Below are 25,587 nucleotides of genomic sequence, written 5' to 3' on the forward strand. Positions count from 1 at the left end.
TGCTGTGCGGCATTTTAGGGGCTGCATTTCCAGCCCCCACCCTGCAAGCTTCTCTCCTTTCCCTCTGGTAGGCTACGTCGCAGACGAAACAGGGGTCAGCTGCTGCCCTCAGAAGCGGTTGCTGACAAAAGATTGGCTGCTCCCTCTGCAAATCAAATCCACCCCCCGCCGCAGGACGGAAGAGTCACATTCCGCAAGAGGGCTCGGCTGCAGAACTGCAAGTAATTCCTCCCCTTTAACCACCTTCTTTACAGCGTTTCTTACAACCGGACTGTAAAATGCGGCCGCCGTGTGCCCGTCCCGGCCGTGAGGCGCCCAGCCAGGCAGAACGCCGCTTTCCCCTAGTTAGTTTGTGAGCAAGCGACAGAAAGAAACTCAGGCTAGCCGAGGGCAGCTCTCTCTCCTGAAGTGCACAGGCCAGGCTCAGAGTGTCTCCTGGCTATCCGCGCCCTGGGCGTGGTGACATTTCGGGTTGGATGAAACTGGGGGGAGGGAGGACGGCAATAGCACTCCCGCCTTTCACCCAAGGCTGAGCACTTCTCACTTCTTCCAAGCGCTTGCAAACATTAACCAACCCCCACCGTTCTCATGATTTGCAGGGGCACGTGGCAGTCTACAGCTGCCCCAGCTATTCCACTGCCCGCCCTGCTGGATTCTGGGGCCCTCCTCTCACAAGTCTCCATGGCCAGGGGCCCCCCCTCGCTGCCTCAGGGCTGTTGCAGTTACCTGGGTTGTGCTGTGTCTAATACCTGCACCCTGGCCATCAGCCCCCGGTTTTAAAGGGAGTCCCAGCAGGGGACCCGTCCCCACCTGTCATGCAACGCCTTTGCAAATCCCACAGCATTGCCCATGCCCAGCACTGGCTGATAGTAGCAGGAGTTTCCCCAGCCTGCCGGGGTTGCTCCAGTTCAGAGGCGGATTAAGATTTACTGGGGCCCTGGGCACAAAGAACTTTTGGGCCCCCCACACTCTGGGGGCTCAGGGGCGCCAGAATCGGGGAAAAGAGGGAGGCCATCTCCCCCCCTTTTTTTAAAGAGAGAAGGTTATGCCCACCCATTTTTTCACATAGGCGTAGTAGCCTCAGGCAGGCACAAAGCAGCGGCTGCATGGGTATAGTTTGGGGAGGTGGGGGTGGTGTTACCCCCCCAAAAACTGCAAACCTCAGGCTAGAGGCGACAGGAGGAGCAATGCTGCATGTGGCTGCTGCCTTAGGCACAAAGCCTAGGCGGCAGTGGGGTGACCGAGCAGAGGAGCCTGGGTGGAGTGCAGTGGCTGCTGAAGCCGGAAAAGCTCTCTGCCCAGCTCCTTGCTGCCTGTGACCTTCCCAGGGCTCCCTACTGCCTCCCAGGCCAGGTCAGGGCTCCCCTCCCCACAGAGCATGTCTGTAGGCCCTGGGGAGGGGGCAGGAGGCCGGACTGGAGCCCTGCCCCTGTGTCCCACCGGCAGCGGCATGTCCCACTGGGCTGGGGGCTGCTCTTGGACACTCTGGCCCCCTACTTAGGGCAGATGCAGGTTCCGAGGCTCCCCACAGTGGCCTGAGCTCCCTGGGCAGCTCTTACCACTGCCAGCTCCAGCTTCTGCCCTGGCCAGGGGGTGGGGCCTTGGGGGGCGGGGGGGAAGAGGAGGAGCAGGGGTCAGGGCCACAGTTCTGGTGACCGTGGCCCCCCTCCCACTTCTACCCAGGTTCTGGCATTCCTGCGGGGGCCCCCAAATTGGCCGGGCCCCTGGGCACGTGTTAATCCGCCACTGCCTGTAGATTAGCTACAGCCCAACGTAGCCAAAGATCCCATAGATGATCGTAAAACCAGAGACCCTGTAGAAGAACTTGAAAGGAGCAAAACCAAAGGCTCAGTGGATGAGCAGGCCAACAATGGAGCAGGTCAAAGCAGTCTTCCTGCTGGAATAGGTTTGAAGTTCCCATATGATAAGTCACTTTCACGATTCAGTTTTATCACTGGAGCAATTGTGTATGCTTGTACAGATTGGTCCTTGCCTGCCCGTCAAGTGTGATATGCCAAATGGAGAGTTTCAATTTTTCCATCAAGATGCCATTTTCCCATCTTCATTTTACAGCATGATAAAAGCACTGCATGAAGATTTGCATGTCAAGTAGCTTAGCATGCTCATATCTTTCAGATTACACATACTGTCACATTTGGTGATTGATTGGTGATACACTGTATTTTCCACTTTATGCATCCGATGAAGTAAGCTGTAGCTCACGAAAGCTTATGCTCAAATAAATTGGTTAGTCTCTAAGGTGCCAAAAGTACTCCTTTTCTTTTTGCAAATACAGACTAATACGGCTGCTACTCTGAAACCTTTGGGGATACAGAAGCTCAAAAATCAACATGGGTAAAAGGTTTCAATGATTGGAAGAATATGCTAAAGTTAATGGCTGTTCATGGGAGGACCAAACAACATCTGTAGTCACATGTGGCAGCTTTACAGTTTTGACCCTTCACAAGTAACAATACATGTTTTGATAAACTAGCATCTGAAAATATCAGGAAGTTGCAAGAAGTATTAAAAATATTGCATGACAGTCAAAACTTCAGCTAGTTTAGGTCTCCCTTTTCACGGCCACTGTGAAGTGTTGGAGAGCATCTCTTGTGGTATTTAGTTGATTATGAAGCTGCTTGCCTGACATAATACAACTTCTGCCTGACATACCAGTGACACCAAGAGAATAAATACTTGAGCAAGAAAATTGCCTATGAACATATAAGTCTTTTTGCCTCAGAAACCAGGAAGCACATATTTACTAGCTGCAAAGAAGTGAAGTTGTTTACTGTCATTGCAGATGCAAACATGTTGATCAAATGGCTTCACTTTTTTAATATTGATCGTATCAAAGGAAAAGTAGATATAAAAGAGCATTTGTGGCAATAAGCGAGGCAGATGCTGCATCCTTGTGTGACAAGTTAACTGAAGTTTTATTTGACAAGTATTGGATCAGACCCTAAACACATGTCTGGACAGGATTCAAAAAGTAACTAGATAAGTTCATGGATGGTAGGTCTATCAATGGCTATTAGCCAGGATGGGCAGGGATGGTGTCCCTAGTCTCTGTTTGCCAGAAGCTGGGAATGGGTGACGGGGATGGATCACGTGATGATTACCTGTTCTGTTCATTCCCTCTGGGGCACCTGGCATTGGCCATTTTTGGAAGTCAGGATACTGGGCTAGATGGACCTTTGGTCTGACCCAGTATGGCCGTTCTTATGTTCTTATGACAGGGATATGTTGGGGCCAGTGTTATGGCTGGACCTCGTGGAGGAATGCAAGCAAAAGAGAGAGAACATCTTTCAGGCAAGGGAGGCAAAGTGTGTGCACCATATATCCATTGCCTAGCACAGGCCTGCACAACCCGTAAAGCGGCGAGGGCCATATTACTCCAAAGAAAACAGCTGAGGGCCAAAACTCCCTGGCCTTGCCGAACCCCCCCCCCCCCCCCCACAGTGCTGCCCGGCCCCGTGGAAACAAACCCTCCTTCCCCAGCGCTGACCCGCCGAAACAGCTGTGGGCCAAAAAGGAAGGGAGGGGCGGGGGGTAGTGATACTTTATTAAGAATTTTTCAATTAAAGCAAACTTTTTTTAATTTTAGTTTTTTTAATGAATCATGGAAAAATGAAAAACACCTGTTCCGTTGAAAGAAAATATTTGTACTTTTCATAATTACCTTGCAAATTTAATGAGAGATAGTACATCTCTTTTGGGCAACAAGGTTGTCGTATTTGGGGGTGATATTTGAAGTGGATATTTTCATAATGTCTTCAAATGGTCGTCAGTCAGAGAAGAACGATGCTTGTTTTTTTTCATGTGGATTATGTTTGTTCACATATGTAAGTGCTTCCAAAAATGCTGAACGTTTTCAGTGCAACTTCGATAAGATTCTTGTATTTTTCATTGTCCAGACTTTTGTAGAAGTCCCGCAGGCTGCTTTCTCTGTGCTTATTTCGGTAAACCGCCGAACATTGAAGTTCAATAAACTCCAACTGCAAATCTGGTTCCACGGAAAAGGGATCTTCAGTCAGCTTCAACTGGACGTCTTCTTCTTTAGACAAAGTAAGTCTTCTGTCAAATTCTTCAATCAAAAGATTAATGTGCTTTGCATATTTTTCTTCTAACTCGGCATGTTTGTGCTGAGGGATACGCTGTGCACAAGTGGGAAAGTGACACAGTTCTCCTTTTGACAGCTGACTTCTGAAAAGTTTCAATTTCATTTTGAAAGCTTTCACTGCTGCACACATTTTAAATATAAGTTGATCTTTTCCCTGAAGTTGAATGTTGAGATCATTCAGGTGTGCTGTAATATCACAAAAAGAAAAAGAGATCTTGATTCCAGGACTCATTTTCAAGCTCTGGGAATTTTATTGGCCCATTTTCTAGGAATATTGCTACCTCCTCTTTCAAAGCAATGAAATACTGGAGCACTCTTCCTCTACTCAACCTCCTCACTTCCCGTATGGTAGATTAAGCTGCTGCACTCGGCGTCTACCCCTTCAAGAAAGGCTCGAAATGTCCTATGTTTTAGTCCTCTAGAACGGATGTAGTTTACAATGGAAACTACAACTCACATTACATGCTCAAATTTTAAGACTTTGCTACACAAAACCTGCTGATGTATAATGCAGTGATGTTTGGTTATTTGTCTCCCGATAAATTCTTCAAGAAGAGTAACTGTTCCAACATTTTTTCCGCACATAGCTGGAGCACCATCAGTACAAATGGCCACCAAGTTTGTGAAATCTAATCCCGACTTATCATTCATGCACTTTATCACTTCACTGGAGATTTCTTTTCCGGTTGTGCAACCTATCATGGAGCACATGTTCTTCAGTAATTTCGAAGTTTTTATCAATACCTCTAATAAAAATAAGAAGTTGGGCGCTGTCTTTAAAGTCTTTTCATCCATAGCTAGGGAGTAAAAGCAGAATTTACTGACTCTTTGCTTTAACTGATCACTTAGATTGGTAGAAAAGTCAGCTATTCTTCTCTGTACAGTCATGCGTGCTAGACTGACATTCTCAGATATTCCCCTCTTTTCTGGACGTAACTCAGATACAGCAGTCAACATACACTTTTTTAAAAACTCGCCTTCTGTGAAGCATGTCCCAGCAGCAGCAATTTCCTTAGAAATTTGGAAGCTTACTTTAGTAACCGTATCATTCTCAGTGCTCACTTTCTTGAAAATTTGCTGTTCTCCACTAAGGTTTTTCACTAAACTGGGTTTGGGTTTCATTTGGGTTCAGTTTGGCGAGATTGGGATGTTTAGTTTCAAAGTGCCGCCGAAGGTTGTATTCTTTTGGAATGGCTAACGTTTCACGACACACAAGGCACAGTATTTTGTCTTTGGAAACAGTACATGAGTATTTATTCGTCCATTCAGTGTTGAAAACTCTGTGCTCTGATTCTCTTTTTCTTTTCACTCATGGTATCCATTATGAAGCTCAAGATTGTATTGAATAAATTCACACACAAGGGAAACACTCACAGTCACACACAAAGAGAAGAGATATCTCATGGTGCATGGCACACTGGAAGCCTGTAGAGGGGGAAAGAAACGGCGTGAATAGGGTGACCAGATCACAGCAGTAAAATAGGACCCGTCCCTGCCCCGCTCAGCCCCACCATCACACCCCTCTTCACCCCCTAACCCCCTGCTAGCTTGCTGCGTCCCTCCTAGTCAGTCCCCCACGCACCACTCGCCTCCTTTCACCTCCTCCCTCCCCTGCCAGAAACCTGCATGCCCGCCCCTAGAACCCCTGCCGGCTCACTGCTTGCCTCTTTGCGCCCCCTCACCCCTCCCAAGTATAAAGCCTCATTCAAAGACCCAGGGGTCACTATATTACTGCACACAGCAGTCAATCAATGCAGTTGTAGATAAATCTCTGCATTATGCATTTTTGTATAACTTTTATATGACTTTGTATTGAACCTTGGTAATATGATATAGCAGGCCCCTAAGGTAGTATAATTAAGGTAAAAGAAAAATGTCTTTTTGCTAGAAGTAGAATAAGATCTTCCCCCCACTTTGTAATCAATTGCCCTGTTGAATGAATGAGGTGTGAATGAGGCAGGGGTGGTAGGCAGGCACCTCCAGACAGCTGCAACCCTTGGAGAGGTGATGGGAGCCAAACCAAGGACAATCAAACTTGTCAAGTGGGCTGACTAGAGAAGAGAAGACATACTGATGGCCTCGGGGATTAGAAGCAAGCACCTTCCTTTGGGAACACCCTCTTTGCAGCATTGGGACAACCCCCAGCCCAGAGAAAAGCAGCAAAAAGGACCAACGGACACAGTCCCAGATTTTGAATCTGGGAGATTTGCATAAGAGGGAAGCTGCTATAAAAGTGAGGTGTCTTGCAGAGAACCCTGGGTTTCGTCTTGTCAACATTGGAGCACTGATCCGGATCGGCAGAAGCCCGGCTCCACCCCTCCCCCATCTAACTCACCTGGCCAGTGAAATTAAGGGGAGCAGCTCGTTGGTAACAACAGCACGATGGAGTGTGTGTGTGTATGTGAGTGCAGGAGCGTGATATACATCCTATGCATATGATAGTGCTGGTTATTACATGTAATACTAATAAATGTGGCGTTTTGCCTTATTCCCCCTGAAAAGATCCTGTACGGTATTTTAAGTACAACACAGTAACAAAAATTAAAATACTGAAAATGGATGCCCCCCTTCAGCCACCGACTCATCGCTTGCCTCCTCAGTCCCCTTCCCCCGCCGCCAGCTCATCTGCCCCCAACCACTGACCTCTTCACCACCCCGCCTGCCCACCCACCCACTGGTTGACCAGCCAGCCATTTGCTTGCCCCACCCCGCCGCTTGCCTACAGCCCCCGCAGGCAGCACAGTGAGCCCACGGGGGCCGCATGTTGTGCAGGCCTGGCCTAGCACATCAAATTAACCTAGTTTTGGTTCATGCTTCTGAAGATATGGCCAATCCAGACCTGAAGATTTTCTTCACAGCTTTGCAGGAAATACATAAATATTTCACAGACGAGCCATCGATGTGGAAAACCTAATGATTAAGTCTAAAAATAATCTTGATCTTCAAACTCTTGCTTGAGAGAGTACAGTTTTACAAAGAGAAGAGGAACTTGATGATGCGCTGTAGGGCCCTGAAGTCGCTGTCAGGACTGATGCAGCAGCTGAAATGGAACAGGCTTCTAAAGAATGAAGGAGACCTTTATTATCGAACAGCACTCTGCGAGACTAGATGGGCAGCGCAAATGAAAGCCATTGAGGCAACTATAGTAAATGCATTAGAGTATTATTGAATGCCAAGAAGATGAAATTGTGGCTGAATGCAGGAGTAGTGAGGACATATATTGAGCAAAAAGCAACATGTCTGATGGATTGGCTGTTCTACCTCAGTCTGTTATGGTGGCATAGGATCTTCATTATCATGGCTGCAGTCTCTGGAATCCTTCGGTCATAGAAAATTGACCTGATCCAAGTCCTCCAACACAGTGAATTAGCTCAGCAATCTCAGATCTGAAAAAAATTATGCGGGAAATTGTAAAAATCTCAGACCAGGTCAGAAGCAATGAGTTATGGAAATACAAACTATCCAAGCCAAAGGAAGAGATGTGTACTATGCATGTATGATGCATTTGTACACAATTGTGTGTTAGAAACAAAGGAGAACCATCAAAGGAAATATTTTGAGGTCTTAGATATGATCAGTGAGCTAAAATCTCAGTGTGAGGGAATTCAAGAGGTAGCTGCTTGATTTGGTTTTATCCATCCCAGGTGACTTCAAAAATATAACTTTAGCAGAGTCAAAGTGAAAGGTCTTAAACTCATGGGGAAATATTAATTTTTCTTTAGATTTGGTTCATGAGATTGTAAAATTATTCATCTTGAAAAACAAAGGACACAGAGGTGTTCGGTTTGTCCCTTGGAGTCCAGAGTTACTTGAATTTCATAGTGTCAAGTTATCCCGGTGATGTTTTACCAGAAATGGAAATAATTGTGTTGACTCTCACCCTGCTCATTGGAGTGCCTTGCGCTGAATGTGAAATGAGCACATTAAGATGTGTCAAAAATTATGTGTGTTCAACACTACCACAGACACAGTTGAGTGATCTTGCTCTCCTTCCAACAGAGAAAGACAAGACAGCCTCATAAAACAATTGGCCAAGGAAAAGTATTGCCATTGATGTGAGGTTCCAGTAATTGAGAATATGCAAACCAACGCAGTTTGAGTGAGATTCCACGTAGGTTTGGGCCTGTGATTTTTGTTTTATTTGTTTACTTTAAACTTTTTATATTTAAAAAAAGCCTAAGGCGATGTGGCTATGCTGCATATTTGCTGACCATGTTCCGACCTTAAAATCTGCCCCTAAGTTTGGCCTATCCTGGTTCTCTGTTTTTGGATGGATTGTGAGTTTTATGTTGTGTTAAAGCACCCAAGGCTTGAGATGGGATTTTTTTTAAAATAAATCTAAAACCAAATTTCTAAAAAATCCCTTGACTCACTTAGAATGACTAACTCACACAAGCTGATCTGATGCTGACTTCCTGTGTGATTTCTGCCAAGTTGCCAAACTGCTCTGTCCTTGCTCACAGAGTGTCTTAGGTAAATGTCCCCTAAATTGGTATTAAATTATACCAAGGGTTGGAGCACTAGTGCAGACCGACCACTGGCATTTTAAGCACAGAATTGTCTAGATCTATCCTGAGCATGGTCAGACAACAGGCTGGTTCATAGAATCATAGAATACAGGGCTGGAAGGGACCTCAGGAGGTCATCTAGTCCAACCCCCTGCTCAAAGCAGGACCAATCCCCAACTAAATCATCCCAGCCAGGGCTTCGTCAAGCCTGACCGTAAAAACCTCAAAGGAAGGAGATTCCACCACCTCCCTAGGTAACACACTCCAGTGCTTCACCACCCTCCTAGTAAAAAAGTTTTTCCTAATATCCCAACCTAGATCTCCCCCACTGCAACTTGAGACCATTACTCCTTGTTCTGTCATCTGCTACCACTGAGAACTGTCTAGATTCATCCTCTTTGGAACCCCCTTTCAGGTAATTGAAAGCAGCTATCAAATCCCCCCCTCATTCTTCTCTTCTGCAGACTAAACAATCACAGTTCCCTCAGCCTCTCCTCATAAGTCATGTGTTCCAGTCCCCTCATCATTTTTGTTGCCCTCCGCTGGACGTTTTCCAATTTTTCCACATCCTTCTTGTAGTGTGGGGCCCAAAGCTGGACACAGTACTCCAGATGAGGCCTTACCAATGTCGAATAGAAGGGAATGATCATGTCCCTCGATCTGCTGGCCATGTCCCTGCTTATACAGCCCACAATGCCATTAGCCTTTTTGGCAACAAGGGCACACTGTTGACTCTTAAAACCCCTGGGCCCTGTCTACACTATTGCTCTAGCCAATGCTCGACCTGCAATAGACTCATAGATATTAAGGTCAGAAGGGACCATTATGATCATCTAGTCTGACCTGCACAATGCAGGCCACAGAATCTCACCCACCCACTCCTGCAATAAACCTCTCACCTATGTCTGAGCTATTGAAGTCCTCAAATCATGGTTTAAAGACTTCAAGGTGCAGAGAATCCTCCAGCAAGTGACCTGTGCCCCATGCTACAGAGGAAGGCGAAAAACCCCCAAGGCCTCTTCCAATCTGCCCTGGAGGAAAATTTCCTTCCCAACCCCAAATATGGCGATCAGCTGAACCCTGAGCATGTGGGCAAGATTCACCAGCCAGATACCCAGGAAAGAATTCTCCGTAGTAACTCAGATCCCACCCCATCTAACATCCCATCAGAAGCCATTGGGCCTATTTACCATGAATAATTAAAGATCAGTTAATTGCCAAAATCATGTTATCCCATCATACCATCTGTTCCATAAACTTATCGAGGTTAATCTTGAAGCCAGATAGGTCTTTTGCCCTCACTGCTTCCCTTGGAAGGCTATTCCAGAACTTCACTCCTCTGATGGTTAGAAACCTTTGTCTAATTTCAAGTCTAAACTTCCCGATGGCCAGTTTATATCCATTTGTTCTTGTGTCCACATTGGTACTGAGCTTAAATAATTCCTCTCTCTCGCCGGTATTTATCCCTCTGATATATTTATAAAGAGCAATCATATCTTCCCCTCAACCTTCTTTTGGTTAGGCTAAACAAGCCAAGCTCCTTGAGTCTCCTTTCATAAGACAGGGTTTCCATTCCTCGAATCATCCTAGTAGCCCTTCTCTGTACCTGTTCCAGTTTGAATTCATCCTTCTTAAACATGGGAGACCAGAACTGCACACAGTATTCCAGGTGAGGTCTCACCAGTGCCTTGTATAACGGTATTAACACCTCCTTATCTCTACTGGAAATACCTCGCCTGATGCATCCCAAGACCACATTAGCTTTTTTTCATGGCCATATCACATTGACAGCTCATAGTCATCCTGTGGTCAACCAATATTCCAAGGTCCTTCTCCTCCTCCGTTACTTCTAATTGATGCGTCCCCAGCTTATAACTAAAATTCTTGTTATTAATCCCTAAATGCATGATTTTACACCTTCCACTATTAAATTTCATCCTATTACTATTACTCCAGTTTACAAGGTCATCCAGATCCTCCTGTATGATATCCCGGTCCTTCTCTAAATTGGCAATACCTCCCAGCTTTGTATCATCCGCAAACTTTATTAGCGTACACCCACTTTTTGTGCTGAAGTAAGTAATAAAAAGATTGGTCCCAAAACCAAATCCTGAGGAACTCCACTGGTAACCTCCCTCCAGTCTGACCGTTCACCTTTCAGTAGGACCCGCTGTAGTCTCCCTTTTAACCAATTCCTTATCCACCTTTCAATTTTCATAATGATCCCTATCTTTTCCAATTTAACTAATAATTCCCCATGTAGCACGGTATCAAATGCCTTACTGAAATCTAGGTAAATTAGATCCACTGTGTTTCATAGAATATCAGGATTGGAAGGGACCTCAGGAGGTCATCTAGTCCAACCCCCTGCTCAAAGCAGGACCAATCCCCAACTAAATCAATGTCAGGTGATTGTTTCTTGAGCCAAATGATCACTTCCTTATTTAAAAATGTCACCTTGCTCTCCCACATGGAAACAATTAAGAATCTCTTCTAAAAACAGACTCCCTGTCTCTCCAGTAGAGTTCATCAGTCAGGAGATACATGAATTGGATTCAGAAGGAGTGGCCTGAAATACCTCCTGCAAGTCATACTGGCTAAAATTCAAGCAAAGACAATTCTGTTCTTGTCCAGAACTAGCTTTGCCTCCAAACAATCCAAAAAGTTCAATCTGAAAAATGATCTCATCATGGAGATTTAAAAAAAAACCAATCAACCAACCAAAGCACTCCTCACAACAAACAATACACAACAGTCAGTGCTGTAGACAGTTATGATTCACCATGCTACCCACCACTTGGGTCTGCTGACTGGAAGTTTGTGGAAGCAAAGAACTGCTGCCTGGATTCCTATTCAGCCAAGACTACATATCAAAAAGATGGGTTCAGACTGGGATTTTGACCCCTAGAACCTAGCCATCCTCCTTCATGCTTCACCTGTTTCAGGCAATGTGTATACCAAGGTGCCGTATGATGAAGAAGCCAAGAAAGATGGCATTTGGTGGCCATAATATGACAATCATGGAAAAGTAACCTTCTGCTTGTCTACCAATATCCTCTCCTCCTTTACAACCACTTCCTACAACACAATTTTCCTGCAATATTTTTGTCCTCGCCAAGCATCTCTCTACATTCTCCCATAACTGAATTGTGCATTGTAGATTTTTGTAATAAGCCCTGTGGGGTAAGAAAAGTGACCTGTCCATGAAGTACCATGTGATTACACATCTTTAGGAGACACTAGCCAACAGACAGCAAAATTCAAATTTTGTGGAGAATGGTATGTTCACCAAGTGATGCAGGGAACTCATGTTTCCTTTGTCTAAAAAATCTGTTACTTTCTCAAAGAAGGAGATCAGGTTGGTTTGGCACGATCTACCTTTTGTAAAATCATGTTGTATTTTGTCCCATTTACCATTGACCTCAATGTCCTTAACTACTTTCTCCTTCAAAACTTTTTCCAAGACCTTGCATACTACAGATGTCAAACTAACAGGCCTGTAGTTACCTGGATCACTTTGTTTTCCTTTCTTAAAAATAGGAACTATGTTAGCAATTCTCCAGTCATACCGTACAAACCCTGAGTTTACAGATTCATTAAAAAATCTTGCTAATGGACTTGCAATTTCATGTGCCAGTTCCTTTAATATTCTCAAATGAAGATTATCTGGGCCCCCCAATTTAGTCCCATTAAGCTATTCGAGTTTGGCTTCTATCTCGGATATGGTAATATCTACCTCTGTATCCTCATTCCCATTTGTCATGTTACCATTCTCACTAAGTTCCTCATTAAAGACTGAGGCAAAGTATTTGTTCAAATATTGGGCCATGCCTACATTATCCTTTAACCTCCACTCCATCCTCAGGGTTTAGCGGTCTCACCTCTTCTTTCCTTTTTTTCTTCTTCTTCTTTATATGGCTATAGAACCTTTTACTACTGGTTTTAATTCCCTTTGCAAGGTTCAACTCTACATGACTTTTAGTCTCTCACGTTATCGCTACATGTTCTGACCTCAATAAGGTAGCTTTCCTTGCTGATTGCTCCCATCTTCCACTCCTTGTATGCTTTCTGCTTTTTTCTAATCACCTCTCTGAGATGCTTGCTCATCCAGCTTGGTCTACAACTCCTATCTATGAATTTGTTCCCCTTTCTTGGGATGCAGGCTTCTGATAGCTTCTGCAACTTTGACTTGAAGTAATCCCAGGCCTCCTCCGCCTTTAGATCCATAAGTGCTTCAATCCAATCCACTTCCCTAACCAATTTCCTTAATGTTTTAAAGTTAGCCGTTTTGAAATCAAAAACCCTGGTCGCAGATTTATTTTTGTTTATCCTTCCATTCAGTTTGAACTGAATTAGCTCAAGATCACTTGAGCCAAGCTTGTCCCCTACAACCATTTCTTCTATGAGGTCCTCACTACTACTCACCAAAACCAAATCTAAAATGGCATCCCCTCTAGTCGGTTCAGCAACTACTTGATGAAAGAATCCATCAGCTATCGCATCTAGGAAAATCTGAGCCCTGTTATTATTACTAGCACTTGTCCTCCAGTCTATATCTGGGAAGTTAAAGACTCCCATGATCACACAGTTCCCATTAGTGTTTACTTCATTAAAAACATTAACGAGGTCTCTGTCCATACCCACATTAGATCCAGGCAGTCTATAGCACACCCCAAGCACTATCCCAGGGGAGGCTCTAGAAGCTTTCTTTCCCAATGTAATTTTTGCCCAGACAGACTCTGTCTTATCCATTTCATCGCTTCTTATTTCTTTACATTCTACCTCATCATTGATATACAGTGCTACTCCACCACCTTTACCTTTATTTCTTTCCCAAACAGCACATACCCCTCAATAGCTGTCGTCCAGTCATGACTACTACTCCACCCTGTTCCTGTATCCCTATAATATCTGGTTTCACTTCCTGCACCAGTAGCTCTAGTTCCTCCATTTTGTTACCTAGGCTCCTCGCATTGGTGTACAAACATGGGAGGCTTGTCTAAAATTCCTGATGCAGATGCAGCCTCTATACCTCTGTCATAAATATAAAGGGAAGGGTAAACCCCTTTAAAATCCCTCCTGGCCAGAGGAAAAATCCTCTCACCTGTAAAGGGTTAAGAAGCTAAAGGTAACCTTGCTGGCACCTGACCAAAATGACCAATGAGGAGACAAGATACTTTCAAAAGCTGGGAGGAGGGAGAGAAACAAAGGGTCTGTGTGTCTGTCTATATGCTGCTTTTGCTGGGGATAGACCAGGAATGGAGTCTTAGAACTTTTAGTAAGTAATCTAGCTAGGTATGTGTTTAGATTATGATTTCTTTAAATGGCTGAGAAAAGAACTCTGCTGAATAGAATAACTATCCCTGTCTGTGTGTCTCTTTTGTAACTTAAGGTTTTGCCTAGAGGGATTCTCTATGTTTTGAATCTAATTACCCTGTAAGGTATCTACCATCCTGATTTTACAGAGGTGATTCCTTTACTTCTATTAAAAGTCTTCTTGTAAGAAAACTGAATGCTTTTTCATTGTTCTAAGATCCAAGGGTTTGGTCTGTGGTCACCTATGCAAATTGGTGAGGATTTTTACCAAACCTTCCTCAGGAAGTGGGGTGCAAGGGTTGGGAGGATTTTGGGAGGAAAGACGTGTCCAAACTACGTTTCCCAGTAAACCCAGTTAAAGTTTAGTGGTGGCAGTGGAAATTCCAAGGGCAAAGGGTAAAATTAATTTGTACCTTGGGAAAGTTTTAACCTAAGCTGGTAAAAGTAAGCTTAGGAGGTTTTCATGCAGGTCCCCACATCTGTACCCTAGAGTTCAGAGTGGGGAAGGAACCTTGACAGCCTCCATCTGTAAGTTTTCCTACTTGTCCTCTTATTGCATTTAAGCATCTTCATTGATTTTGCACAGGTGCAACTGATTGAAACTAAGTATGCAAAGGCCTGATGTGCAGAAAGGAATAGGCGCCAGTTCACACTTGCAACTGGGCTGGTTCTGCAGGGATTGCAGAAGTGAAATGTAGCAGAAAGAAAGGGGTTTCACTAAACTAAACAGATCCAACTCTGAATATACACACGGGGTAGATCAAGGCAATAAGGGGTCATTTCTATAAAATTCAATGGCAAAAAAAACTACATGCCGGCAGAGTTAGGGTTGCTTGGCGGCATGTCATCTCCTTGCAGAACGCTAAGTGGAGCAAAAGTCAAACTTCTAAAAACCAGGAAACGTAGAATTAAGGCTGTCCATGCAATCTTACCTCTGTCTTATTTCAGCAATGCTCTAATATGCCCTATCACACATACCTTTACTCTGCTAACCCCACAATTGCTGAATGGTTTAAACCTTTCACCTGTTTTTGCAACCCATGTACTCTCACTCACATGAATCCATCTAATGCTATTAAAGGACAAAAAGGGAAAAAGTTGGATGAGCACTAGCTCCCTCAGATCCTAGCACTCACAGAGAGGGCAGTGAGAGGGATTCAGATACCCCCAAAGCAACAAGGCCTCCCACACCTCAGCTCATGAGAGGAAAAGGTGGGGGGCTCAGCCCCCCCCCCCCCCGCCCAAGGGGCAAGAGCCCTTCAGATTTGGGCACACACATGGGAGGGAAGAATGTGGGGCTCACAGGTGCCTGTCTGTATTCTCCCCCAGTTCCATGCCATTCATCCCAACAATTCAGTATCCTGCCCTTCCAATTTCCCTAACCCTCACGCCTCCCTCAACTGCACCCCCAACCTCTCTCTCCTCTATCACTCATCGCCAGCTATCCTTCTCCCCTTGCTGCAGCCCCAAACCCCTCTCCCCTTGTTCCCCCACTGCTCTGCCCCTTAATGCCCCTCCCTCCCAGGAAGCATTCATATGTTTAATTCCTGCCTCCCACCGTCATGGAGTGTATGTACCCAATGCTGGCCCAACAACCAAAGGGTTAATACAGGCACTGCTGACTGGCAGCCTCACAGCAGCTGGAAGGATAAAAGGGCTTGGACGCAGAGGGGTGGGGTGGCTAACAGAGGAGCGAGTAGACTGCCGAAAGGAACTCCTGTCAGCAAACTGCTAGAGAGCTACCAAGGGACAACACCCCAGGAAGGGTGGAACAGACCAAGAGGCTGAAGAGCCTGCAGTGACCTGGGGGAAGGTTGCTGGTGCCCTGAACTCCTTCCTGAGTCAATGAACTCGGATCTTGCTTGTCTAGCTTGAGGGTCCTGAGCTGGAACCCAGTGCAGTGGTGAGCTACCCTACCAACTGGCCCCGAGAACAGAGAGGTTTATTCAGATTCCTAGGCGCCAGGAATAGACTGATAGCCCCGCTAATGCTGAGTGTTCCAGTGCCATGTCCCAATTGGCCGCACCAACTCCACCCTCTCTCCCAAAAATCCCCTGCCACCTATGACTCTCAAATTGTAGCCACTTAGTCCAAACCTTTTGTTTTAGGTGTGGGCTTATGATTAACTTACTCTTAGTTATGTTAATTGCAGGGTGACTGCACAGCTGTTTGTCTCAATGAGATCTGTGATTCATCCAGTCATTAGTACCCCTCAGTTGAACAGTACAAGGCAGAAGGAAATCAGTTTTGGTGGGGAGAGGCTGTAACTCGGCAACCCCTTGGTCAAAAGACCCCAAGTCTGGATCTCTAAGCCTGTGCCCCCATGAGGCACACCCAATTTCAAAGCAATCTGAGGAACTGTTTGGATTTTAGAGCCCTTCCAAGTGTCGGCCTTTAAAGCCTATAAAATGGAAGGAAAGGAAACCCTCTAGCCATTGTTCTGTATTGGCGGGTATGCACTGTAAACAATGTACATTTTCTCAAATCTTGTCCTCAGTTTGTATCCCCCAAAGATTTAGTGGGTGTCACCACTATCTTGGGTAAAACTAGACAGATTGAGACCATTTTGAACTGCCTCACATCAATAGTTTTAGCTCTAGCTCTGTGCAAAAAAACCCCTACACCACAGCAACCAACTGCAGATAGAAACTTTTTGAAAAATGGTTATTTTTTTCAGGTCCTAAGCCTTTATAGCCCCTACCCTGCACTCTCTTGAGGCACACCAAATTTCAAAGGACTCCTACTAAGCATGTCAACTTTAGAAGACTTAAAAATGTTGATCTTTAAATGGAAGTTGTAATATAATGTTAACTCTGGGGCGCTGCTGGACCACTATAATTACTCTTCAGAGTGCAACTGTACTTCATTTTTGTTTTAAATCACTTTCTTAACCTATAGCAATTGATTAATACATTAACCTTTCACTCTTGATATGGTTTTCTTTTTGCATTTTTCTCAGACAATAAAAATAGACCAAACAATTTCATGTTCAGGCTCTTAAGCATTTATCAAAATGTTACTATAACAAGGTGGCAAATCCTGCAGGGGGATATATGTTGTCTGGTTTTTGAATAAAGAAATGTTGGGTTAGCTTTATTTAACTACAGATTTAATACAAAACCACTTAACCAACCAACCTGAGGGTGTTATATGGATCACACTTTTTTAAAAAAACAAAACCAATCAATCCAAATTTTAATACTTATAAATAACTTTATTCTCAATTGCATCTGTAATTTACCTGGGCCAGGATGGCAGCAGCTGAATGTAGTTGGGAATAAGAATGTGTACTTTGTCAGATCCTGAGAGAAACATGCTATAGGCCAAGGCCTAGAAGCTTGTATGATGGAAGGCTGGTGTGGGATCTACTCTTGGTTCAGAACAGGGTTTGAATTTATATTGGTTTCCCAGTAGAACACCCACAGGCCATTCCCTACTCAGAAGCTAAACTAACCATACAGATTGTGAGGCAAAGTGTGCAAATACTGCATTTCAGAGCTATTTGTGCAAGTTAAATTGCCCAACAGGTGCAGAAAGGCTGAATGCTCCAGCTCTTAAGACTTTGAGTATGGCTCTTGCTTGACTAGATACACAATGAAGCACCCTCCCAAACTAATAATACTTGTTTGATTTTCAGAGTCCACGAAGCGGAGCCACCCTGCGGCACAGCATGAGTTCAGGTCTGATTGAGAACTATGTGGCAGCCATGGTGCTGAGCGCAGTTGGTGATACCCTGGGCTATTACAATAGAAAATGGGAGTTCCTGCAGAATGGCCAGGAGATTCACAGGCAGGTTGCACAGAAGGGGGGGCTGGGAAACATCAGTATAGCAGGCTGGAAAGTCAGCGATGACACAGTGATGCACTTGGCTACAGCTGAAGCTCTGGTAGCTGCTGGGAAACAGCCAAGTTTTCCAGAGCTCTATTCCCTTATAGCAAAGCACTACAAGGACTGTATGGATGACATGGCTGGCAGATCTCCAGGTAATCCTTCTGAAATTGTATCTGTACCATACAAAACAACGTTTCCTTCCTCAGTCTAATTTTCTCTCTCTCATTCCTTCTTTAGTTAAGGCTGCCAGAGAGTTGCCACTGTTTATAGTTGCTTATAACTTTACCAAACTAAGTGTTCAGGCTGAAATTTTCCATGTGAGTTGTCTGCATCAGACTGATTTTTCTGAAAAGTTTCAAATAAAACTGTTCTGCCATTTCCAAGAACAAGGTTGGGAAAAAGACATTGTTTTGCTAATATTCTTACAACAGTTTCTTCGAGAAGTTCTAGCATCTCCGTGTTTGGATCTGGGACATGAAATTTGGCAGGGAGGTGACCTTTATGTCAGGGATATGCCTTTGCAATTTCTGTGAAAAATATGCCCACATATGGCCCAGTTATAAGCCTTTTGGGGAAAAAAAAAATTCACTTTTACATATGCTCAGTAAAGACATTGTAGAGTTTGGCAGCTACATTCCCTGAAGATTCTGTCTGCACCGAGCATGCTCCAGCCCAGGGTGGAAGGGGCTAAACAGGATATGACTGTCCCTGCAGTTGCTGCTGGGGGCCACTATAGGGCCTGGCATCAGACCTGAGAGCAGGAAGCCTTTTTGTCCTGTGCTCTCAATGCCTCCCCATCCCCTCCCTGCTGGCACCCTAGCAGTGTGGAGGAGAAAGCAGCCTGATCCAAATGCGGAGTTGACAAGAGCTGGATTGGGGAGGGGCAATGGAGGAAGTAGATTGGAACAAACTGTGCAGGGCTGGGGAGAAAGACTGGAACTGGCTGGGTAAATTGACTGGCTATATAAGTAATACAATCAAAATAAAATATTTCAACCTTATCAGTGAAATTTTTGGCATTTCTGTTCCATGGGAAATTTCAGCTTTTCATTTGGATACAGAACTAGTAGGGGTTTTGTTTGTTTATTTTGGGAATATCCTGCGGAATTCTAATGCCCAGGCAGCTGTAGTGACCATGTAATTAAAGATAGTATGATATTGTATATGCACAAGGGAGTCAAATTAAGGTTTCATGGGCTACCTTAATTCTGCCATTTTCTAACTTTTCAGTACTTTGCTTTGCATCCTTAATATTCTTTTAACATACAATAGAAACTCAGAGTTACAAAGTGACGAGTCAACCACACACCTGATTTTAAACCGGAAGCACACAATCAGGCAGCAGCAGGAGAAAAAAACCCCCCAAAACTAATACAGTACAGTACTGTGTTAAATGTAAACTACTAAAGAATAAAGGGAAAGCAACATTTTTCTTCTGCACAGTAAAGTTTCAAAGCCGCATTAAGTCAATGTTCAGTTGTAAACTTTTGAAAGAACAACCATAACATTTTGTTCAGAGTTACAAACAACCTCCATTCCGGTGGCGTTCGTAACTCAGAGGTTCTGCTGTAGTTTTTGGTATGCAGTATACATCTTGTGCATACACATATACACAAAAATAAATTTTAAACAGATGTGATAAGAAATTAAATACAAGAAAAGTGATAAGCCCCATCAAACATTTTTCAAAACCATAATGATCTTTACCGGTAACACCTTAGTATTTAGTAAAATCTAAATCCCTTTTCACTAGTTCTGCTATTTAATTTTCTGTGTTTTTCCTCAGCAGGACAATGAAAATACAGCAATCACAGTTTAGCCAGTTTTATTTTCCCACACTCGTACAATGCTGCAGTTTGGGTTGCAAACATTCCAGGGGAATATCTGGATGCTTGTGGAATAGGGAAATGGAGACACAAAAGTTACCACTGATGATTTAGACAGCCTTGCAGTTGTTAGGCTATAAATATGCTTTGGACCTAAACTGAGGAACACTCATGACTCTGGGTAAGCCAAAGGAAACTGCAGGTGCCTAGCAGCTTTGTTACCTAAGAAGAGATGGCCTAATTCCCAAAGTATGGATGGATGTACCTTACTTTAGGCACATTGACAATCTTTGCCATTGTCCTAGGTGGTTAAGAGAGAGAATCTCTCTGTAGTTGCAGCTGTAGCTAGCTTTCTGTTACAAGACTGATTTTTTTACCCTTATCTTACATGTTCAAAAAAAGTCATGCTATTTGAAATTTGTCATGTATGTGCTCCTCTGCCAGAGAAGAAGTTTTTAGGAGCTGTCTGACAAAATCTGTTGAGACACACAGTCTGGGGGTGGTGGTGATGGTGGGGCAATCAAAAAGATTGTTTAACTTTTTAAAATTAGTTCTTTGCTTTCACACACTAAATTTGGCCTGAAAATGCCAAACTTGTTTTATTTTGTTGTTTTTGACAAGGACTGAGACTTTGATGCTGTCTTATATTTTTCTCTCTCTCTCTCTCTCTCTCTCTCTCTCACACACACACACACACACACACACACACACACACACAAAGGTTAGTGTTGTAAGTGAGTTTGGTTTGGGATTATACAAGTTATTTCAGCAGTTGAAGTAGAGAGACATAGGTAAGCGAGGCAAATTAGGTCTTGATATGAAATTAGGAAAGGTACACAGGAAAGCTCCTTCCCTTCCCATCCTCTGGCTTTCACCATTCCTCATTCTAAATGAACATTCTGGCCTGTTGATCAAGGCTTCCCTTTATTAGTCTGTTTCCTTCCTGCACAGGTTCTACCTGCGTTCAAAACGCACTGGGCCTGCAGCCAGACAAACCAGATGGCTGGAGGATTCCATTTAACAAGAATGACGGAGGATGTGGGGCTGCCATGCGGTCCATGTGCATTGGGCTGAGGTTTTGTCATCCTGAGCAGCTGGACAGCTTGATTCAAGTCAGCATCGAGAGCGGTCGAATGACCCATCATCATCCAACTGGCTACCTGGGATCCCTGGCTTCGGCTCTCTTTACCGCCTATGCTGTGAATCGCAAGCCCCCTCACGGATGGGGGAAGGGACTAATGGAAGTGCTGCCGCAGGCTCAAGTCTACATCCGGAAGTCTGGCTACTTTGTGAAGGAGAACCTGAAGCAGTGGTGAGCTGGGCTGGGTTCTGCTGGTGAGATGACTGGAATTTGTAGGCCCCCAAATGTCTGGTTATCAGTCTCTCCAGACTATCAAATGCAAGGCATTCAGCAACCTCAGCCATGGGGTCTGAACACTGTTCTGTGAAAGGAGTCTGTTTCATGGATCCCAACAAGGAGGGTTTGCTTCATGGCCCTTTTACACTGTCTTTGTGTCAATGAGAACCGGGCCCTAGGATAGGAAAGGTTTGTACCCAATGCCACAGCTTTCCTCTGCATTGCCCACTCCTGCACGTTCAGGCCTCTCTGCAGTCTTGTTGGAAGGTTATGAAAGTGCTTTACATACCCAGTGACCTAACTTTTCTAAACCCTCTGCGAGGGAGGGAAGTATTGCTGTCCCTATTGTTAGTGTCCAGGTGCTGGGGGCCTACGAGATACAGATCAGGCTAGATGATTTTGTAGTCGCTTCTGGCCTTAAACGCTATGACTTTACAGATGGAGAAAGAGGGGATTAAGCAACTTGTCATCCTCCATACTTCAGTTCTCTAATGAGGCCAAAGAGAGAACCCAGCTCCCTGCATCTCAGCTACAAGACCATCCTTCCTCCCTAGAGCCTGAATGACTAGAGACTGGGGCTGTTACACTAAATAGGGAAAAGCAGTACTTGTGGCACCTTAGAGACTAACCAATTTATTTGAGCATAAGCTTCCGATGAAGTGAGCTGTAGCTCACGAAAGCTCATGCTCAAATAAATTGGTTAGTCTCTAAGGTGCCACAAGTCCTCCTTTTCTTTTTGTGAATACAGACTAACATGGCTGCTAACTCTGAAACAAAATATGGAGAACCTCAAATAGTTTCAGAGCCGAGCTCAACTCGGACAAGCACTCAAGGGTTCTGATGTTTCTTTGCTAAAACCAATCCTACAGCCTGCAAAACTTATGAGAGAACATGCTTCTCCATGAGCTTTCTACTGGACATCCTGCGAAACAGCCTCTCTGTTCAAACTGTACCGCTGATGTCAGACAGAGCTAGGGAGTGCTGAGGTGATTGAAACAGAGAGGGAGGGAATTATTCATGCTTTTCAGAGTCTAACAAGGTTCTTTCTAAAAAAAGAGGTAGCTTGGGGAGGAGGATTTTAACTTTATCCAAGGTAGTTCACAGTGTCCTAATTAGCTTAAAAACCAACACTTGGGTTCAGTTCCTCAGCTGGAGCGATGCAGATTTACACCAGTTGATGATGATCTTCAACAACAGCTCATTGAATACTAAAGTGATTTGTGAATATTTGTGACTAAGAAACAGCACGTTTGGTTCACTATTCTTTGTGGAGTCATTCACTGGCTATTCAAATGGCTGACAACCATTGGTGAAAAAAAAGTGTGAAATTTTCAAGAGTTGCACACAATTTTTAACACCAATGATTATTCATTATTCAGAAATTTCCTGTAAAATTTGTCATCTAATCATGAGGCAGAGATACCAATAAATTCTCCAGTTAGGGTGACCGGATAGTACCTGTGAAAAAATGGGACAGGGGGTGAATAGGTGCCTATATAAGAAAAAGTCCCCCAAAACTGGAGTGTCCCTATTAAATGGGACATCTGGTTACCCTGTCTCCAGTGGACACTTCAGACAAACCATAGGCTGAAATTTGGTTGCGTAAACTGCTTGGCAAATACCAAATTGGCAGTAATCAGGATTGGCTCATCTGTAATTCAGAAAAGGGCGGGGAGGCATACAGCTCTATCTTCCATCACTAATAAGCTACCTCGGCTTGGAAGAAAGCAGTCCTGAGGCAAATTAATTTGTTGAGTTGGGGCTGAGGTGGGAAGTTCAGATACACATTTTGAAAGACCCCAGCACATTAGGGTTGGGGGCGAGGGGCAGCTAAAATATTCTGATACGGATCCTAGTTTGGACTCTGAATCCATTCACACACGCAGTTTGTGGAGATTATCTGAGTGCAGGATTTGGGTTCTCTACTTATTTTCTGTCACTTTGAATCCCTTGCAATGCAATGGGTTATTTTTCCCTGTCTGTGCATTACTGCCCTCTCCTGGAGGGAAGAGTCAAAGGCTTAAGTGTTCCTCCCTTTGAGTCTCATCCTCTCATCGCCTGTGTGTTGTGCAGCTAATGTCTCCAATTAGACAGGAGAGGTTTGCTGTTTGGTTTAGGAGGTGGGCTGAGTTTTCTCTCTCTCTCTCTCTCTCTCTCATGTTTTTTGCTGACAGCTGTGGTGTCCATCTAGTTAAACAGAAGTGCTGCCTACTGCTGCCCTGGGACTTTTGCTTACTTTTCTCCCCTGTTTTGTAGGTCCTACTTTGAAGAACGGTGGGAAAAATACCTGGAGTCCAGGGGAATTTCAGATGGAGTGTCTGTTCCTACCTTCCCCCCCGTATATGGCGTGAAGGAGCGAGATGAATTCTATGTTTCCCTGAGCTACTCTGGCTGGGGTGGCAGCAGTGGGCACGATGCCCCAATGATTGCCTACGATGCCATACTTGGTGCTGGAAACTCCTGGACAGAGCTCGCTCACCGGGCTTTTTTCCACGGTGGGGACTCAGATTCTACAGCGGCCATTGCCGCGTGCTGGTGGGGGGCCATGTATGGCTTCGAAGGAGTCAATGTAGCCCTCTATAGAGAACTAGAATACAGAGAGAGGCTGGAGAAAATAGCTAAGGCCTTGTATGAGGTCAGCCAGCCACGGAGCTAGGCCAAGGTGGTGCTAGGAGAGGTGGTTCTAGAGGTCACAAGACAAAACTAAGTTGTACAAACTTCCCTGTATAGCTTGGGCGGGGGGAAGAAAGGGTTAGATTGATTTTGGACTGCACTTTACTGCCCATTCACCCCCATCTCCTGATCCACCCAGGTCTTGCTTGTGCTTTAGCAGTCTGTCTAGCCAATGCCTAGTATTAGAATAACAGGATTAAGGATGAAAGTGTGAGGGGGAAGTGTGGCATAGCAGCTGTGTTCCCTCAGTTTTTTTCCTTTTGCCACTGTTAGCAGAAATGCAATCTGAGAAACACCAGAGAGCAATGCATGGTCAGTCAGGTTTGGATTTTGTCAGTAATTGTAAAATAATTTGGTCCTGAGTTTGAGTGACATTTAATATTTCTCCACAGAACAGAACCAGCACCGAGCGCGAGTGCGAGCCTTCCCTTCTCTCACATCGCAGTGCGCCTCCCTCAGACACATAGTGAGCACCTTGACAGCTGAGAAGGGAATACAGGCTCTAGGGCCCATTCAAGCCCTGGTCCTAAGGCACCAATTAGTACGAAGCACAAGGGAGGATTTTCACACCTTTAGTGTAGGGAGACACATTTTCCTGCTTTAAGTCTGGTCATTTGGCATTTGTTTAAAACCTAATTCCACAGCGTCTCTAACCAATTGCAGAATTTCAAGACCTTTTGTTATGATTAAATAAAAATGTCATTGTTATCTCTTGCCTACTGCAGTTAAGGGGGAAGTCAAATCCACATACAGTCTTGCCATTCACTTAAGGTAATTCTAACATTAGGGACAGAATTTGCACCTTACTTCATCAAACTGGATCTCGTTATGAAGAATTAGAAATAGGAAATGCCACTTGTTACCATATCCCAGTTAAGAGCTGGGACCTTCAGAGCTGTTGATAGATGTCCTTTTCTCAAAATGTTATGTAACTGCTGATAACACCTTTGAAAGTTTCTTGCTTTTCTGTGCAAACAGCTGAATTGTGTGTGTCTTACGCCCAAGATGGCAGCTTTCAAGCTGATCATCATTTATCCTGTTTAAGATCCTTTACAAAAAAATAAAATCACTACAAAATGTAAGCTGATAATGCAGAACAATTCTGCTCTATGTGAAACCATCTAGATTTGCAAATGAATAGAAGATAACATCTGCTTCACCATGTCAGAGGTTTGCCATTGTGCCTTTTGGTGAATTTGCAGCAGATATCAAGGAAATGCTGGAAGCGTATGAACAAGTTTCCAAATGAGAAGGAAAAGAGATTTGCAGTTCTGTACCTTTTGCCTGGGGTGACCTCTGGTTTTTAAGTGCTCTGTCTAGAATTAAATAAAAGCATATATTTGGCAAATGGAAGATAAAGCACATATTTCTCATATGAAACTGTTTATTGGTGTTCCATTTTGTCCTTCATTCTCACATGAAGGAGTTGTATGAATCCCTGACCAAACCCAGCGCTCAGGTCACTGAGGGTACACTTATTCTTCCCTTGAAGCGCTGCAAAGTAATGCGAAGAGCTTTTGTGCTTGCATTGAGGAGACAGGACCCCTGTGCCAAAAAGGACAAAGGTAAAGGCAAGGAGAAGATGGACAGATACTGTTAGGAAAGTGAAGGCCACACACCACTGTTCGTTAAGGAACTGTGCTGAAGTGACACGGAATATAAACTCAGAGCTGAGGTGGTTTGTTTTTGTAAGGTAGTGCGGATGCTACTCCCTCCGCCCACGTATTTCTGCACAAGTCCGGGCTCCCATTGCTATAGCAGTCATGGAAGGATGCATCTGCCCATTTATCAAATTCAGACTCGGAAAACTGTTTCCTGCCCCCAAACCTATAGAACAAACCTAAACTAGTACCACAAGAGCAACGTACCTTAGTACAGATTCCTTCCTCTCCAGAGTCCTTCTCAAGGGAACTGCTGAGGAAAACTTTAGTGGTGCACTTGGTCCATGGATCC

The 25,587-nt window shown here is 44.4% G+C and overlaps 1 protein-coding gene across 4 annotated transcripts; it reads left to right on the top strand.

The window, feature by feature from the left end:
• The first annotated feature begins 157 nt into the window (after positions 1-157).
• ADPRH (ADP-ribosylarginine hydrolase) lies at positions 158-25,014 on the top strand. 4 transcript variants are annotated; one of them, XM_073304535.1, is made up of 5 exons: positions 158-221; positions 3,918-4,068; positions 17,585-17,930; positions 20,556-20,916; positions 23,218-25,014. In XM_073304535.1, exons 3-5 carry the CDS (start codon positions 17,618-17,620, stop codon positions 23,615-23,617), a joined length of 1,074 nt encoding a protein of 357 aa, XP_073160636.1. In that variant the 5' UTR covers positions 158-221; positions 3,918-4,068; positions 17,585-17,617; the 3' UTR covers positions 23,618-25,014. The 4 variants fall into 4 exon arrangements, with proteins under 4 accessions (XP_073160636.1, XP_073160627.1, XP_073160646.1 ...); XM_073304556.1 differs by having other exon boundaries at positions 184-217; XM_073304526.1 differs by lacking the exon at positions 3,918-4,068 and having other exon boundaries at positions 164-217.
• The last annotated feature ends 573 nt before the right edge of the window (positions 25,015-25,587 follow it).

This window comes from Lepidochelys kempii, chromosome 1 (genome assembly GCF_965140265.1).
Source record: "Lepidochelys kempii isolate rLepKem1 chromosome 1, rLepKem1.hap2, whole genome shotgun sequence".
In the NCBI taxonomy this organism is placed as follows: Eukaryota; Metazoa; Chordata; order Testudines; family Cheloniidae; genus Lepidochelys; species Lepidochelys kempii.